Below are 12,888 nucleotides of genomic sequence, written 5' to 3'. Positions count from 1 at the left end.
TTGCATGGGTGAACATGTCAGCACATTTCGTATCACCAAGTAACATTGATATACGCCGTTGCATAGTATAACAGCCTATCAGGAAACTTGTCAGCACACGGGTGCACACGTCCACATGTCCATCAGTCGGTCAAAACGTGTTCCCAAGGCGGATCGTGTTACATAGCGATGGAGCTCATCGAGAGCAGCCGATTGGCACCAAACTGACAAAGGCCAAGGGGTTCTGAGAGGGTTTTGGCCCTTGGGGGTGTTGGTCGGTCGGTCAGTCGGGGGGTCCTGGGGTTTTGTGGCATGGGGTTTCAAGCATGTCAATAATGGGGTCAAAAAGGTTGTTCCTACCCCGCCCCCTCCTGAGCAGGGCGTCCGTACTACTGGTGCATGCGGTGCGTGCCACCGCGGCACGCAAGCCCTTTAGCCTCGCATGCCATGATCGCAGTAATGGGGAGCGCGGGCCCGCAAAAGGTTAAGCGCACGGGGCGCAATCAAACCGGCGAGGCGTCAACGCAGGTACACCGGGCACGTAGTCCGGCGACGCCCACGTCGACGCCCCACACCCACAGCGCACACACCAGAGGCACACCGCTCCCACCACCCACGAGCAAAGTAAGGCGAGCAAAGTAAGGCACCGCTGGTAGCGGAGGGGGCGGGAAAGGCCATGTGGAGGAGGAGAGCGCAGCGCCGCCCAAGAAGCGGCGCAAGCGCGCAGGCTGAGGAGCTGGCAGGTGTCTAGGTAGCGGTCCGCGGTGGGGCTGGCAGGGCATGTGCAGCGGCATGACGAGTAGTGTGGCTGTTGACAACAGACAACTGTGCTGCGTCTGGCTACGGTTGGCTCTGCTGTGGCATCGCGATTGCTAGGCACCTGGTTTGGCTATGTGCCTGTGGAAATCGACCCCGGCCAAGCGGGTCCCACTCGCGCACGGCCCTACGGGCCGGTCGTGTCCCCAGCCCAATACCTTTCCTATGGCATCTTATATCACATATAAGGTCATTAGAGTAACCCGGGGGCATTGAATCGAGCCGGGGCCGACCTCGAACATCTAAATGTCGCGTTCGCCAGGACACGCCATACCAGGCCAGACAGTAGCCTAACTACACCGATGCATATATCTGTGTTGACGGCAATCGATAAAGCCCGAAAACAACGCCTATGTAGGATGTTGGCTTCGGTCAATTTCGCGACGTGAGCCTCGACGAGCACGTTTTAGCCTGCTGTCAAGCGCTATTGCTCCAACAGATTGCATGTAACATATACATTAAGTGGCGGAGTCTGTATCCCGCTCTGCATTTTTCTCGGGGCGACGTCTCCTGGCCTCCTCGGCGTGCGGGTTTGGCTGGGGAAACGCACCCCCCGGACGGCGGTGAAACCTCCCAGCTTCGCAGCGCGATGGCTCGCCCTTTGTGGGGACTCACAGTCAAGTGTGGAATAGCGGGGTGGCAGTGTGTAGCTGGGACGGGCTGTGAGCGCATTGTGTCGTGAGCGAGGTTGGGAGAGGAGACTGGAGCAGGGGAGGGTTGGATCGTGTTGGAGCGCCAGGGCAAGCAACTTTGTAAGTGCGGCCTCAAAGCGTTGAGCCCAGCAGGTGCTATCCCTCGAGGATGTTTGGCATTGGCTAACCTCAGCTTGGCTAACCTCAGCTTGGCTTTCGTCGGCTTTGGCCTCATGGCCCGGGGCAGTGCACTTTAGTGCCCGTTTTCATGTGTTCATTGTTTTCAAGAGTTTCTGCATTCGATTAATAGCCCGTCGAAGGCTGTACTGGTAGCCGAAACAAGCAAAAAAGACAACAACCCTAATGTAAGGTTCTTGCCGAGGACTAAGGCTGTCGCCCCCCTTTGGGGGGCGAGCCAACCCCCCTGATAGATTGTCCTTCAAGCATCAGCAAGCCATAGACGTGGCGGCTTCCTTGAAGGACAATCTACCAAAGGGTTTTGGTGCCATCCCGTGGGCGCCTCCCTGGGGACACGCTTTTTCCTGGAGTGGGACCCGCTTGCGTACGCCCTTGCACCCCTGCCCAGCCCTGCGCCCAACCTAGGCAACCCTCGCCCTGTAGCGTTAGCCGGGCTCCTGCGCAGCATCGACCGGTTTTGGACATAAACGCCAGCTCGCACTATGATGGAAGCAGGTTCCCCTGGTTGGAAGACGACGAACGCGCCCGTTCTGCTCGGACCCCCAATGAAATGCTGTGAGCGGCGGATGAGGAAGCACAAACCAACTCAAACATAAAACATGGGGTAGCTTTATTGGCTAAGTAAGGCTCAGAAGGCACCTGTTTCGCTGTGGCCGGCCGAATTTGTGCGTACTGCCTGACTTGTGCGGGCGCCAGCCCGGTGTCAAAGGCAGCCCTATCGCCAAACGTACTATCATAAATCCCACAAGAGACGTGAAAGTGTTAGAGCCTCCGATCGCGTTCGTGATGGACAGTTAACGTGAGAAACGCTACATGCGATATGGAAGTTTTTTCGTGGTCTATTATTCGATCATAATGTATTTCGACAGAGGATCAACGTTTACATAGCTACCTTAGTACACACAACGTAGTATACACACAGACGCCGCGTCAAGTCGGCAAACGCCGGTAACGCCGCGCCAGCCTCGCCTACCTCCCTGACCACTTTTCATATTTGTTAAATTGGGCTTCTATAACAGCTGCCATGTATTCGTGGTTTAAGGAGACCTGACACCTGGTCGCGTGTGTATGCGGTGGGGGACTCAGAGTCTGGGCAGCTACTTGCCCGACGCTGGGTGCACCAGGGTCTTCTACGAAGCCTCACAGGCTTATGGCGCTGCAGCCGTCGACAAGTAAGGCCATTTCTCGAAACGGCCAGGTCGTCACATCGACTGACTATTTCAGCGTGCCGCGCTCCTCTGCTCGTTGTCGCTGGCCAGCGCTTTTCGACTACAGCAGCCTTTAAGACAGCTGGCATTCCTTCGACTTGATAATGGAGTCGCATACCGTCAGCGAGAAGGAGGCGCGCAGTCCAGGCGAGGCTGACGCAGGTGCCTCGCCTTCGAGATACCTGCCACCTTGCGAGTCCCCGCGGGACCCCCCCGCCGCCGGTGATCCGGGTGACAGCAAGGTGCCACCGTGCGGACATACCCCATCACCATTCACCAGCACTAATGCAGCCGTTGCTGGTCTTGACGTCCAGCGGCACGAGGACACGCACACAGCAGTCCAGGAAGCTCCCAAAACCACGAGTTGGGCGGATGCGAGCTTTAGTAACCGTGCAGAGGACCGCGCGGATGCAGCCGCGCAGTTGGACAATGCCAGGGCGGGCGACGCCCTGCCACGCGGCGGCACTGCACGCCCATCCACAGTCCGCGCCCTGTTTGACAACGTGTGCCGCCGTCTCGGCGACCGCGGCGGCATCTCTCGCCTCGGCCTGGGCTCCGTGACCGCAGCCGCGGCGTGGCTCATGCCAACCAACCGCCGCGGCAGCACCAGCGCATGCATTGGCGATGACCTAGAGCTGGGCCCAGGTAACCCGCCAGGCGCCCGGTCCGCCATCAGCCTGGTGCAGCCCTCCGGGCGGCAGCTCAGTGCCACACGCGACCTGCTGCCAGGCGCGGACCCGCACACATCCCTCAGCGTGGACCGACACTTCCTGCGCGCATGCGGGGGCAGGTACGCCGGCGGCAGCGGCAGCGCCGGCGCGCCGGACTCCTCGCCACTCTCAGCAGCAGCCGGGCCGTACGGCCAACAGCAGCACACCGGCGCGGCGTGTGCGGCCGGCGTTGTGCCTGGGCCGGCCGCCGGGAAGAGCCGCTACGGCGGCACCCCGGTGCCGCCGTCGCTACGGATGGTGCTGGGTGCGGCGCAGGCGAGTGAGGCCATGGCGTTGACGTCCAGCCCGGCGGCGATGGGCGTCCCCACTGGCATCTGCTCAATCAACATGCGGCGGGGCAGCGTCGGCTACGCGCCGGGGCCGGACTCCACAGACAGCTGCAGCAGCGCCAGCTCCATCCCGGTGGCGCGCGACGGCTCAAATGACACCTGGGCGCACAGCAGCAGCAACACGTCACATGATACGCTGGCCGCGCCACGTGCCTGCGCCAGCGCTGGGCCCCGCGACGTGCCCAGCCATGGCTTTCCGCTTGGCAGCGCGCCCTGCACGCCGCCGCGACCGCTGCCCAGCCCCTCCCTGCCTCCGCCGCCCACAACCCTGGGCGCTGGCTCCGGTGCTGGCATGCCGCCTGTGCCCATGTCGCCGCCGTTGCCGGGCCTGTTCAAGCCACGGGCAATGCCGGGCGATGGGCTGCTGTACCTGGCGCCCGCCGCACGTGCCAGCATGTGGAGCGCGGCACGTGGGGCGCGGTGGTCCCTGTCGCAGTACGACGTAGGCCGCAAGATGTACACAGGCTACGCCAGCTCTGTACACAAGGTACGCACGTGACAGCGATGTGCATGTGTGTGTTGGAGGACTGCAGGGTGGCCTGCGCGCCCCGCTGCTTGCACGACTGCTGGTGGCTGAGCAGCCCTTGCGGGCTTTCTTTGGATACTGACCAGCAGCTCACCCGGGCTTATCGTGCTTACTTGACACCCACAGGCCGTGTGTCGGACTTCCGGCACGGAGGTTGTCCTGAAGCTGTACCAGCTCTCTTCACTGAGCGACTTCCTGCGTCACCAGGTGCGGGAACCCCCCTGCCGAGCAAACCTGCGCTGTCGCTGCTTCGTCCTGACTTGCGCTATGACACCGTCACGGCGGTTCGTGTAATGCATAAGCCTATGCTTGTCCGCTTGCCGCCCCCAGGTCCTGCGCGAGCTGGAAATTCACTCCCGGCTGCGCTGCCCAAGCACGGTGCAGCTCCTGGCCGCCTTTCGGGTGAGTGGACCGAACGCGCTCCAGCCGTGCCCGCCAGTAGCCACTAGCTAGATAAGCGAAGGTCGTAGCGTGCGTCTAGCCATCACCGCTTCGTTCACCGACCTTGCTCCTGAGCATGGAAGAGGAGTGGATGCGCAACTCACCTCTGCCGTACGTACCACAACTGCATTACCGTACCTGTTACGCCTCTGACGTGCCCCCCACAGGAGGGCGACACACTGGCGTTCGTGCTGGAGTACGTGCGCGGCGGCAGCCTGCAGGGCGTGCGGCGCAAGCTGGGCGGCCGCATGAACGAGCAGTGGGCGGTGCAGCTGGTGGTGCTGCCGCTGCTGCGCGCCGTGGCCTACTTGCACCGCCAGGGCATTGTGCACCGTGGTGAGCAGCTGCGCATGCAGCGCCAGCGTACCGTAGATTGCTTGACTTGGACGCAAGCACGGGCGCTCTGCACTTGGGTATCATGCAATCCACTGAAGGCCTCCACCCAAGCGGCGTGCGTACCCATAGCCAGGCACCCGCGCCTGCCATTTCATGTGCATGAGCAACCACGCCACTCGCTGGGTGTGCCATTCACCGCAGACATCAAGCCCGAGAACCTGTTGTTCACGCCCGACTGGCGCCTCAAGCTGTGCGATTTCGGCGTCTCGATTGCACTGCATGAGGAGCGCGCCGTCACACGCGCTGGCTCCCGTGAGTAGTGGGCTAGCAGATTCACGTGTGTGCTCAGGCTCCCGTACACCATGTGTGCATGGGGCGGGGTGTCCTCTCTTGGATCGAGCTGTGTGTGCGCCGTGTTGCTGACACCCTGCGTAACACAACACTGTGTACCGTATGTGCGCTACCCGGTCTGCTGCAGGCGAGTACATGGCGCCGGAGGTCAGCGCCTGCCCGCTTAAGAACCTGCCGCATGACAACAAGGTGCGTCCAGGCATACGTATGCCATGATAACTTTTTCACCTGTTGTGATCAGGCAACCGGCCCGGACTCGTGCATTTACCTTGAGCCACACAACCAAATTCACGGCCTTATGGCTGGCTTCTAGTTTTCGCTGAGGCTCGCACTGGACGACGGAGCTTATTGTGCTGTTCACCCATGCAATGAACACGCAGGCGGAGGAGGGCTATTCGTACGGCTATGCAGCCGACATCTTCTCCATTGGCGCCGTCGTGTACGAGCTAATGACGGGCTTCCCGCCCTTCCCCTGCGGCCCGCCGCCGCTGCAGCGCCAGCCGGCAGTGCAGCTGCAGGCGCAGCCGCGCGATGTGCCTCACGAGGGGGCGAAGGAGGACGGCAGTAAGGCACAGCACGGCGGCGCTCAGGGCGCTGGCGAGGACGCTGGCAGCGATGGCCTTCGTGGCGACGGCTTAGGCGTGGCCGCCGTTGCGGCGGAGGGGTCTGCTGCCGCAGGCAGGAAAAGCGACGACTATGATGCAGAGGCATTATTGCGGCTGGCACCGCACCCACTGCAGCAACAGCCGCACGAGCGACACAAGGAGGAGGAGGCGCAGGGCACGGCGGATGCAGCTGCAGCCTCCTGCGCCGCCGAGAAGGAGCAGCCGGAGGAGTCTTCAAATGCAAGTCGTCCGCCAGTGACTCCACTGCGCGGCAGCAGCGTTGCCAGCGCCAAGGGCGCTTCGCTGGGTACAGCGATAGCAGGGGTGCCGGGCGCAGGCAAGCCGCCGCCGCTGTCACGAGGCTCGTCCTCTACTGCATCGCCGCCGCTGGCATTTCCCTCGAGCGTCAGTCCCGCCGCGCGCTCTTTCATTCGCACTTGCCTGGAGCCTCACCCAGGCGACCGGGCGAGCATCGATCAGTTGATGGTCCACGAGTGGGTCGTGAACGCGCAGCAGGTGCGGCGTGTGTGTACCAGTATCATGGGCTGTCGTGTGCCTTATTTAGTTACCCTGCAGATGATGGTGCCATCGCGTTGGAATGCGTTTTGCGTGCCCCCATGTATGGACACGTCACTCATCCGGCGGTCAATATTGCTTCTTTGCAACGGTGCGAATGCAGGCATGCAGAAGCGGGCCGCTGAGTCAAGCGGCATCTGCCGTTGCTGAGGGCGAGCCACAGGAGCCCATCCCGCAATAAAGGAGGCACAGGAGGCATGGGCGTATAGTGCACGGGGGCCGTGGGGATCTGGCCCCTGTGTCGGCTGTCGCTCCGATGTCCTGCATCTGCATTGGGTGGTCCATCTTCATTCACAAGGGCGGCATCATTCAGGGTGGTGATAATGGCAGCAGACGTTTGGCTACAACTCAAGATTTGCATGTGCCTCTCCCTAAGTCCTCAGCATTCTGCTTCACACCCAGCCACCCATACAATCCATAAGCCAGTTCTCATACACGCACACACACTCCTGCTGCATGGTGCATCGCTCATAGCTTCCGGCAGGTCACACAGCATAGTGGTGGTCATGCACCATGAGGAGGCCTCATGACGGTTTGCATTTCCCCCGGGATACTGTCTGTGCGTGGCTTTGGTCCGTTTTGCGCAATGGGGCAGTCTTCCATCTTCGTGTCGCGTTGTAGGTGTGGGCTTTTGTTGGCTCGAGTGGTTGCGTGCCAACCCAGGGTTGTTGTCCTACCCCTATTGCGAGACTTATGTGAGCTGAAGTGTCATTCGTCAAGATGTGGACGTGCGCTCCTGTCAATCCATGTATCATATGCACGCAAAGCATAGCAGGGGAGATTACTTGATTAAAAGGTTTGAGGGTTTGAGCAGGTTTGCGCAGGTGCGGGACCTGTTCCCTTGTCGGTGGGATACACAAATTGTTGTAGAGGTGTGAGGGCGCTACGGAGTGGTGCATTTGCTAGTCATCTGCATTCTGCTGGAGCGCCTGTGACACGCAAGCGTGTTGCACGGTGCAAGGCATGGACTTGATATGGATGGGTCGTCCCGCTGGTCGGGCAGCACATGTCGCAGGTTGGCCAGCCCATACATGTGCGGTTTCGATGGGTCACCCACGCCTGGGAGTCGCATCTAGCATTTGAGCACGTGCTCAGCCTTGTGTACACTGCTGATGGTGGGCGGTTTGAAGCATCGGTGGGGCAGCAATGCATGCTTGGAGAGAGCAGCAACAGCATAAGAATAGCGGTAGAAGTGTCGGATGAACGGCAGCACAGGTAGACGCTCGATTGCATGCAGTGATCACGCAGCGGTTACATTAGAAGCACGGAGCTGAGTAAAACGTGCGGCGGTTTCATATTGCTACACTGTGCATGTGAGAGTCTCTTCGAGCCTGCGTGCGTGTGGATGGGTTGGTCTGCTGCTTCGGTACTTATACTGCCAAGCGTGTAGTTATTGAGGAGGTTCCAACACCATTCATTTCGTTACACCATATTCTTCGCTTCGCTTCACATTACCTCATGTGCCATTGTAGTCGTCAAGGTGTTTGCGCCTGGGAGGGTGCTTTGATTTGTTTTTCACGGGGGTTAGTCTTGCCAAAACCCTCAGTTTCACGCCCCATCCAAACCCATCAAGCTTATATATAATAGCAAAATGCCCGAGGGCGAGGCTGATCATATTATTTAACGAATGAGCTGCTACAAAGAAGGGCAGTCCAGGTGTATGCGCAGGCAATCGCCTGGGGTGCAGTGTGTGGGCATGTCGTGGCAGCTGTGCCGGTGCAGGTGTGCAGACGCCTGCGCCGTGCCCTGCATGAATGCCACGCGCACGCAGTGTGGAGCAGCAGTGCGTGAAGAATATTGTGACCAACCTAGTGAACATTGTGGTGAGGCATGGTGCAGCGGCGATAGCTAAGTACTTCGTGCGAATGTGTCGCTGGTTTCGCTGGTTTGAACGTGTAAGGGGGTTTAAGATCGCTGGTTTCGCTGATTTTGTGCGAATGTGTCGCTGGTTAGCCTGCCAGCGGCGGCGCTTGCGCGGTACGGCGGTAGCGTGCGATATTGACAAGGTATGGTAGGGTGGACCCGTGGATGAATCCGGCTGCAGCGTGTGGCAGTGATGTATTGATGGTGATGATGTTGTTACAGGTGGATGTGTGGTCATCTCAAAACCTGCACCTGAATGGAGCCGGGCTCTTCGCCCCAAAACACCATAAAACGTCTTAGCAGTCCACAGAAAGATGGGATTCAAACAAACTGGGAGGCAATCAGAAGTATCATATGTGCTTGTAAAAACTGTGTGTGATCCGAATCACGCAGTAACAAGGAGGTGGCTGCCTTAGGGAGGCAGGAAAAGGGCTGATCCCGGGTCGTTATCAACCCAGCCACCTTGACGCGGGCGCCTACTAAGCACACGCCTCTATGTTGGGGGCCTTTGGCATCCCCGCAAATCCGGACATGGCCGGTTGGGTGGGGTGCACAGTCCGTGCTAACCCGCAGCTAACAAACTAGTCACGTCACTCGCCGCCAATCAACACGTGCACCCTCAGCCCCACGCCCTGCTAGCGCCGTTCAGGCTCTCAGCCTGGCCCCGCCGCCGGCGGCGGCCATGGCGGCCGCTGCAGCTTGGTCGGCCGCTCGAAGCCCATCAGCTTCAGCAGGAGGAGCACACGGATCACGTTGGCGGCGGAGACGTCGCGGTTCTGGGGATGGGGAACGGGGAGGAAGAAGAGAGCGCACATGAGCTGTCCCAACCGTCAACCTGTCAATCAATCCGTCCCCAGTGCCCAGCCGTCCCCGCACATGCACGGTCCTCACCCAGGTCGTCAAGCAGTCGTTGCAGACTTTGACCGACCAGGGCCGCTGCCCCTCCTTCAGCCCCCCAAGCCGCTTGATGGCCATCTCCTGACACCCGCAGTTGTAGCAGGTCTGCATGGTCGGGAGGGTGGGAGGGAGGGGGGCCACACTAGGGCTTCCGCTAAAGCCAGGCATAAACCCAGCGGCCCACCCACCCACCGGCAATTGCAATCCCACTCAACCCACCCACCTTGGAGGTCTTGTATTCATCGATGATGAACACATGCTTGGCGTAGCGCTCACGGAGCAGCTTGATGAGCCGCCCTGTCGGCGCGCGCCCGCCCCTGACGGAGATGGGGGAGCCGCCCTTCCCTCCCTGGAAGGCCCACGAACCCCACCCCACCACCACCTCCTCCTTGGGCCTGCCGCCCGTGAGCTGCTTGGCGACGCGGTGGAGCGCGCGGTCGCGCTGGATGAACGCAGCCCAGCGCTTTCGGCGGAAGGCGGAGAAGTGGTAGTGCCACAGCACGTGCACCGCGCCCCGGGGCCCCGCCTCTGCCGGCCCCGCCGCCTCCGCCTGCCCCGCCGCCTGCCCCGCCGCCTGCCCCGCCGCCTGCCCCGCCGCCTGCCCCGCCGCCTGCCCTGCCGCCCCACTGGCGAAGAGGCTTCAAACCGGGCCGCCGACGCGGTCGCCGCCGTGGGGATGCCGCCGACGTACGCCTGCAGGGCTGGCGCAAGCTGTGGGCGGTTTGGCTGGAGTCGTTCCAGGCCTGACATGTGCCGCCAGTGGCCCATGCTCATAAGGAATCGGCCCCGCTTCTGGCGCCGCCGCCGCGCTGTCCTGGCTCGCGGCTGCCAGTGCTTCGATTGCTTCCGGCGGTGGCCCCCCTTGCGCCCGCCACCCTTGCGCCTGACGCCCTTGCGCCTGCGACGCGGCTCCGGCGGCAGCTGCCCAGGGAACAACTCCTCATCCAGCTGCGGAGGGGCTGTGATGAGCGGACGGGCGCTGGCGGGTCATCGCTCCCCCACCTTTCTCCTCCTCCGCCTTCTCAGCTTCGTCTCGGCGCCGCTTCGGTGCCATGGCTGGTCCAGACGCGTCCACTGGGGGTTGCGCCCGGACCAGGAAGAAAGAGGCGTGAGAGCGAGCCGCTACAGAAATGGACAACGGTGACAGGCTCTTTATGACGGCTCGCCGTCTGCTGTGTCTTCTTTGTTCACGCAGTAAAAACCGTAATGTATCTGTGTCGTTGTGCGTTATACGCTTTCGCAGCGTGTGTGGCCCGAATCAAGCATCAAGAACGTTGCGTTTTTGTGACGTTGTGTGCGTTACGTGCTTGGGTTGTTGTGTGGTCCGAATCAGGCACCAAAACACGGTATGTGATTGTGCGTCGTGTCGGTTGTTTGTATTAGTTACCGACAAGTGTAAAACAACTTGGTTTCCGCACCGAAGGACTCACATCCTTTGGCCACCCTTTGAAATATTCCTCTTCCTTAGCCGTCTGGTTGGACCAGCAAACCACACAAGCCCATCAGCCAGTTCTCATGCACGCATGGGCGCGCGTGACGAAGCAGTCTTCACGCCATCCTGCAACTGCTATGAGCAGGATTAGTGGGCCCACTGGCTAAGGCTGTCCGGAGCCCTGCGCATGACTCAAGCTCCTCGCCGAACCCTCCAAGCCCCCAGCCTTGTGTACGCAACCCTCCACACATGTCCACAAACACACAATGCAATCCCGTGTCGCTCAATCCATTCGTGTTATGCGCCCTGCGCCCTGCTTGTGCACCTCCTGCTGAGCTCCTGCAGCCTGCAGCACACCTAGCCTTCTCCTTTACTGCTGCGGCTTGGTCGCCTGCTGCTGCTCTCCCGGGTGCGCCACTGCGTCGAACACCGCCGAGTAGTCGGTGTTGGCCAGGCCGCGGTCCACAGTGTCCTGCACCACGCCCTTCAGCGCCGCCAGCAGGCGCGTGTCCAGACCCGCAGCCGCAGCCTCCGTCTCAAACAGACGCACGTCCTTCAAAAGGTGCTGCGGGTGGGGAGACGAGGGGACCAAGGTGCGGGCGCGTTTGAGCTCACCCGCAGTTGATGTCGCTGGCTAAGTTTACAATGCTTGGACATAAGAGCCTGACAGGTTGCATGCCTCTGCGCGTCTCGTTGCCCACACACCTTTGTGGGGAAGTTTGCGGCGCCGTAGTCCCGGTCCAGCATCTTTTGCAGCTTCTTGTCGTAGGTGGGTGCGTACAGTGCGGAGGCGCGCAGGATGCTCATGAACTTGTCCACGTCAGCGCCACTGCGCTGCACCAGGCCCAGGCTGGTGGAGAAGCCAACCTGCAAGGGTAGGTGGGGCAAGGCGTCAGGGGGCGCAGAGGCAGGAGTCGGGCAACCGGGGCATCGACACAAACAGCAACCCCGTTTCAGCCTGGCCATAATCCCCAAACCTCCAAGCGCCCAACTGTTCGGCTCCTCCTTATCTTCCCCCCTCCTACCCTTCCTCTCACCGTGAGCGATGCAATGAGCTGGTTGAGCGCCAGCTTGACCGCCGCGCCCGTGCCCACCGGCCCGATGAAGTGGATGTTGGACTCCTGGCCCAGCGCGCGCAGCAGCGGCCACACGGTGCTGTGGTGCGGGCTGCCGGGCTCCCGGGGGTCGGCCTCCGCACCCACCATCACCAGCAGGGTGCCCTTCTCCGCCTCAGGCTGGCTGCCCAGCACCGGGGCCTCCACGTAAGAGCCGCCCGCAGCTAGGATGTCAAGTGCCAGGGCTGCCGATTCCTTGGGACCTGCCGGGATTCACGGTACCAGAGATGTGGGCGCGGCCCGCACGCAAGGGTAAGGGAGGTTTGCACAGGTTGCAAGGCGTGTCATAGAAATCTTCCTTACCTACCGATCGTGCCCATTTGGAGGACCACTTTGTCCTTGAGCTGGGGGCGCACGGACGGGTCTTCCATAAGGACGGAGCGGATCGCCGCGGCGTCTACACATGTATGGGGCCACGCAGGCAGGATTGCGGAGGCAGGGTCAGACGCATCCAGGTAGGGCATTTGGCAAGATCACGCGGTCATGCAGGCAAAGTCAGGATCGTACCAGCCAGGAAGAGCACAATGACTTGTGTCCCCTGCACTGCCTCGGCGGGTGTGGCACAGGGCTCAGCTCCGAACTCCGCGAGCCGCTCGCTTTTCTCTGCCGTCCTATTCCAGCACCTTACACTCCAGCTACCTAGAGACATCAACCGCTTGCAGACCTTGGCACCCATAAGCCCTGTTCCCAGAAGCGCGATTTTGGTGGCCATGTTCTGGACGATGCGCTGCGTGCCAGGTTCCGTGTTGAGTTATACTTATAATAGGTTTTATAAACAGAGTATTTGATTGAAAGCGGCAACACTCCAGCGCTTATGAAAGTCAACCATTGGAAGCTTGGGATGGAAGCTCGC

The 12,888-nt window shown here is 61.0% G+C and overlaps 3 protein-coding genes across 3 annotated transcripts; 1 reads left to right on the top strand and 2 right to left on the bottom strand.

Annotated features, from left to right (window-relative positions):
• Positions 1 to 2,241: 2,241 nt before the first annotated feature.
• Positions 2,242 to 8,969, top strand: CHLRE_16g684450v5 (uncharacterized protein). The gene is made up of 8 exons (XM_043071516.1): positions 2,242 to 4,380; positions 4,546 to 4,626; positions 4,750 to 4,821; positions 5,028 to 5,196; positions 5,398 to 5,508; positions 5,675 to 5,736; positions 5,928 to 6,668; positions 6,832 to 8,969. The coding sequence occupies exons 1-8, from the start codon at positions 2,938 to 2,940 to the stop codon at positions 6,907 to 6,909; spliced, it is 2,757 nt and encodes a 918-aa protein (XP_042915952.1). The 5' UTR covers positions 2,242 to 2,937; the 3' UTR covers positions 6,910 to 8,969.
• A 40-nt stretch (positions 8,970 to 9,009) lies between these two features.
• Positions 9,010 to 10,811, bottom strand: CHLRE_16g684500v5 (uncharacterized protein). Its single transcript, XM_043071518.1, has 4 exons — positions 10,491 to 10,811; positions 9,712 to 10,103; positions 9,483 to 9,593; positions 9,010 to 9,367 (listed from the first exon to the last, which is right to left on the bottom strand). Exons 1-4 carry the CDS (start codon positions 10,540 to 10,542, stop codon positions 9,245 to 9,247), a joined length of 678 nt encoding a protein of 225 aa, XP_042915951.1. The 5' UTR covers positions 10,543 to 10,811; the 3' UTR covers positions 9,010 to 9,244.
• Positions 10,812 to 10,859: 48 nt separating this feature from the next.
• CHLRE_16g684550v5 (uncharacterized protein) lies at positions 10,860 to 12,802 on the bottom strand. The gene is made up of 5 exons (XM_001692032.2): positions 12,543 to 12,802; positions 12,343 to 12,432; positions 11,958 to 12,238; positions 11,626 to 11,787; positions 10,860 to 11,485 (listed from the first exon to the last, which is right to left on the bottom strand). The coding sequence occupies exons 3-5, from the start codon at positions 12,123 to 12,125 to the stop codon at positions 11,291 to 11,293; spliced, it is 525 nt and encodes a 174-aa protein (XP_001692084.2). The 5' UTR covers positions 12,126 to 12,238; positions 12,343 to 12,432; positions 12,543 to 12,802; the 3' UTR covers positions 10,860 to 11,290.
• Between the last annotated feature and the right edge of the window lie 86 nt (positions 12,803 to 12,888).

Source organism: Chlamydomonas reinhardtii, chromosome 16, assembly GCF_000002595.2.
Source record: "Chlamydomonas reinhardtii strain CC-503 cw92 mt+ chromosome 16, whole genome shotgun sequence".
Lineage (NCBI taxonomy): Eukaryota > Viridiplantae > Chlorophyta > Chlorophyceae > Chlamydomonadales > Chlamydomonadaceae > Chlamydomonas > Chlamydomonas reinhardtii.
Note: the sequence above shows the minus strand (reverse complement) of the source record. Positions and strands in the feature narration are given on the sequence as shown.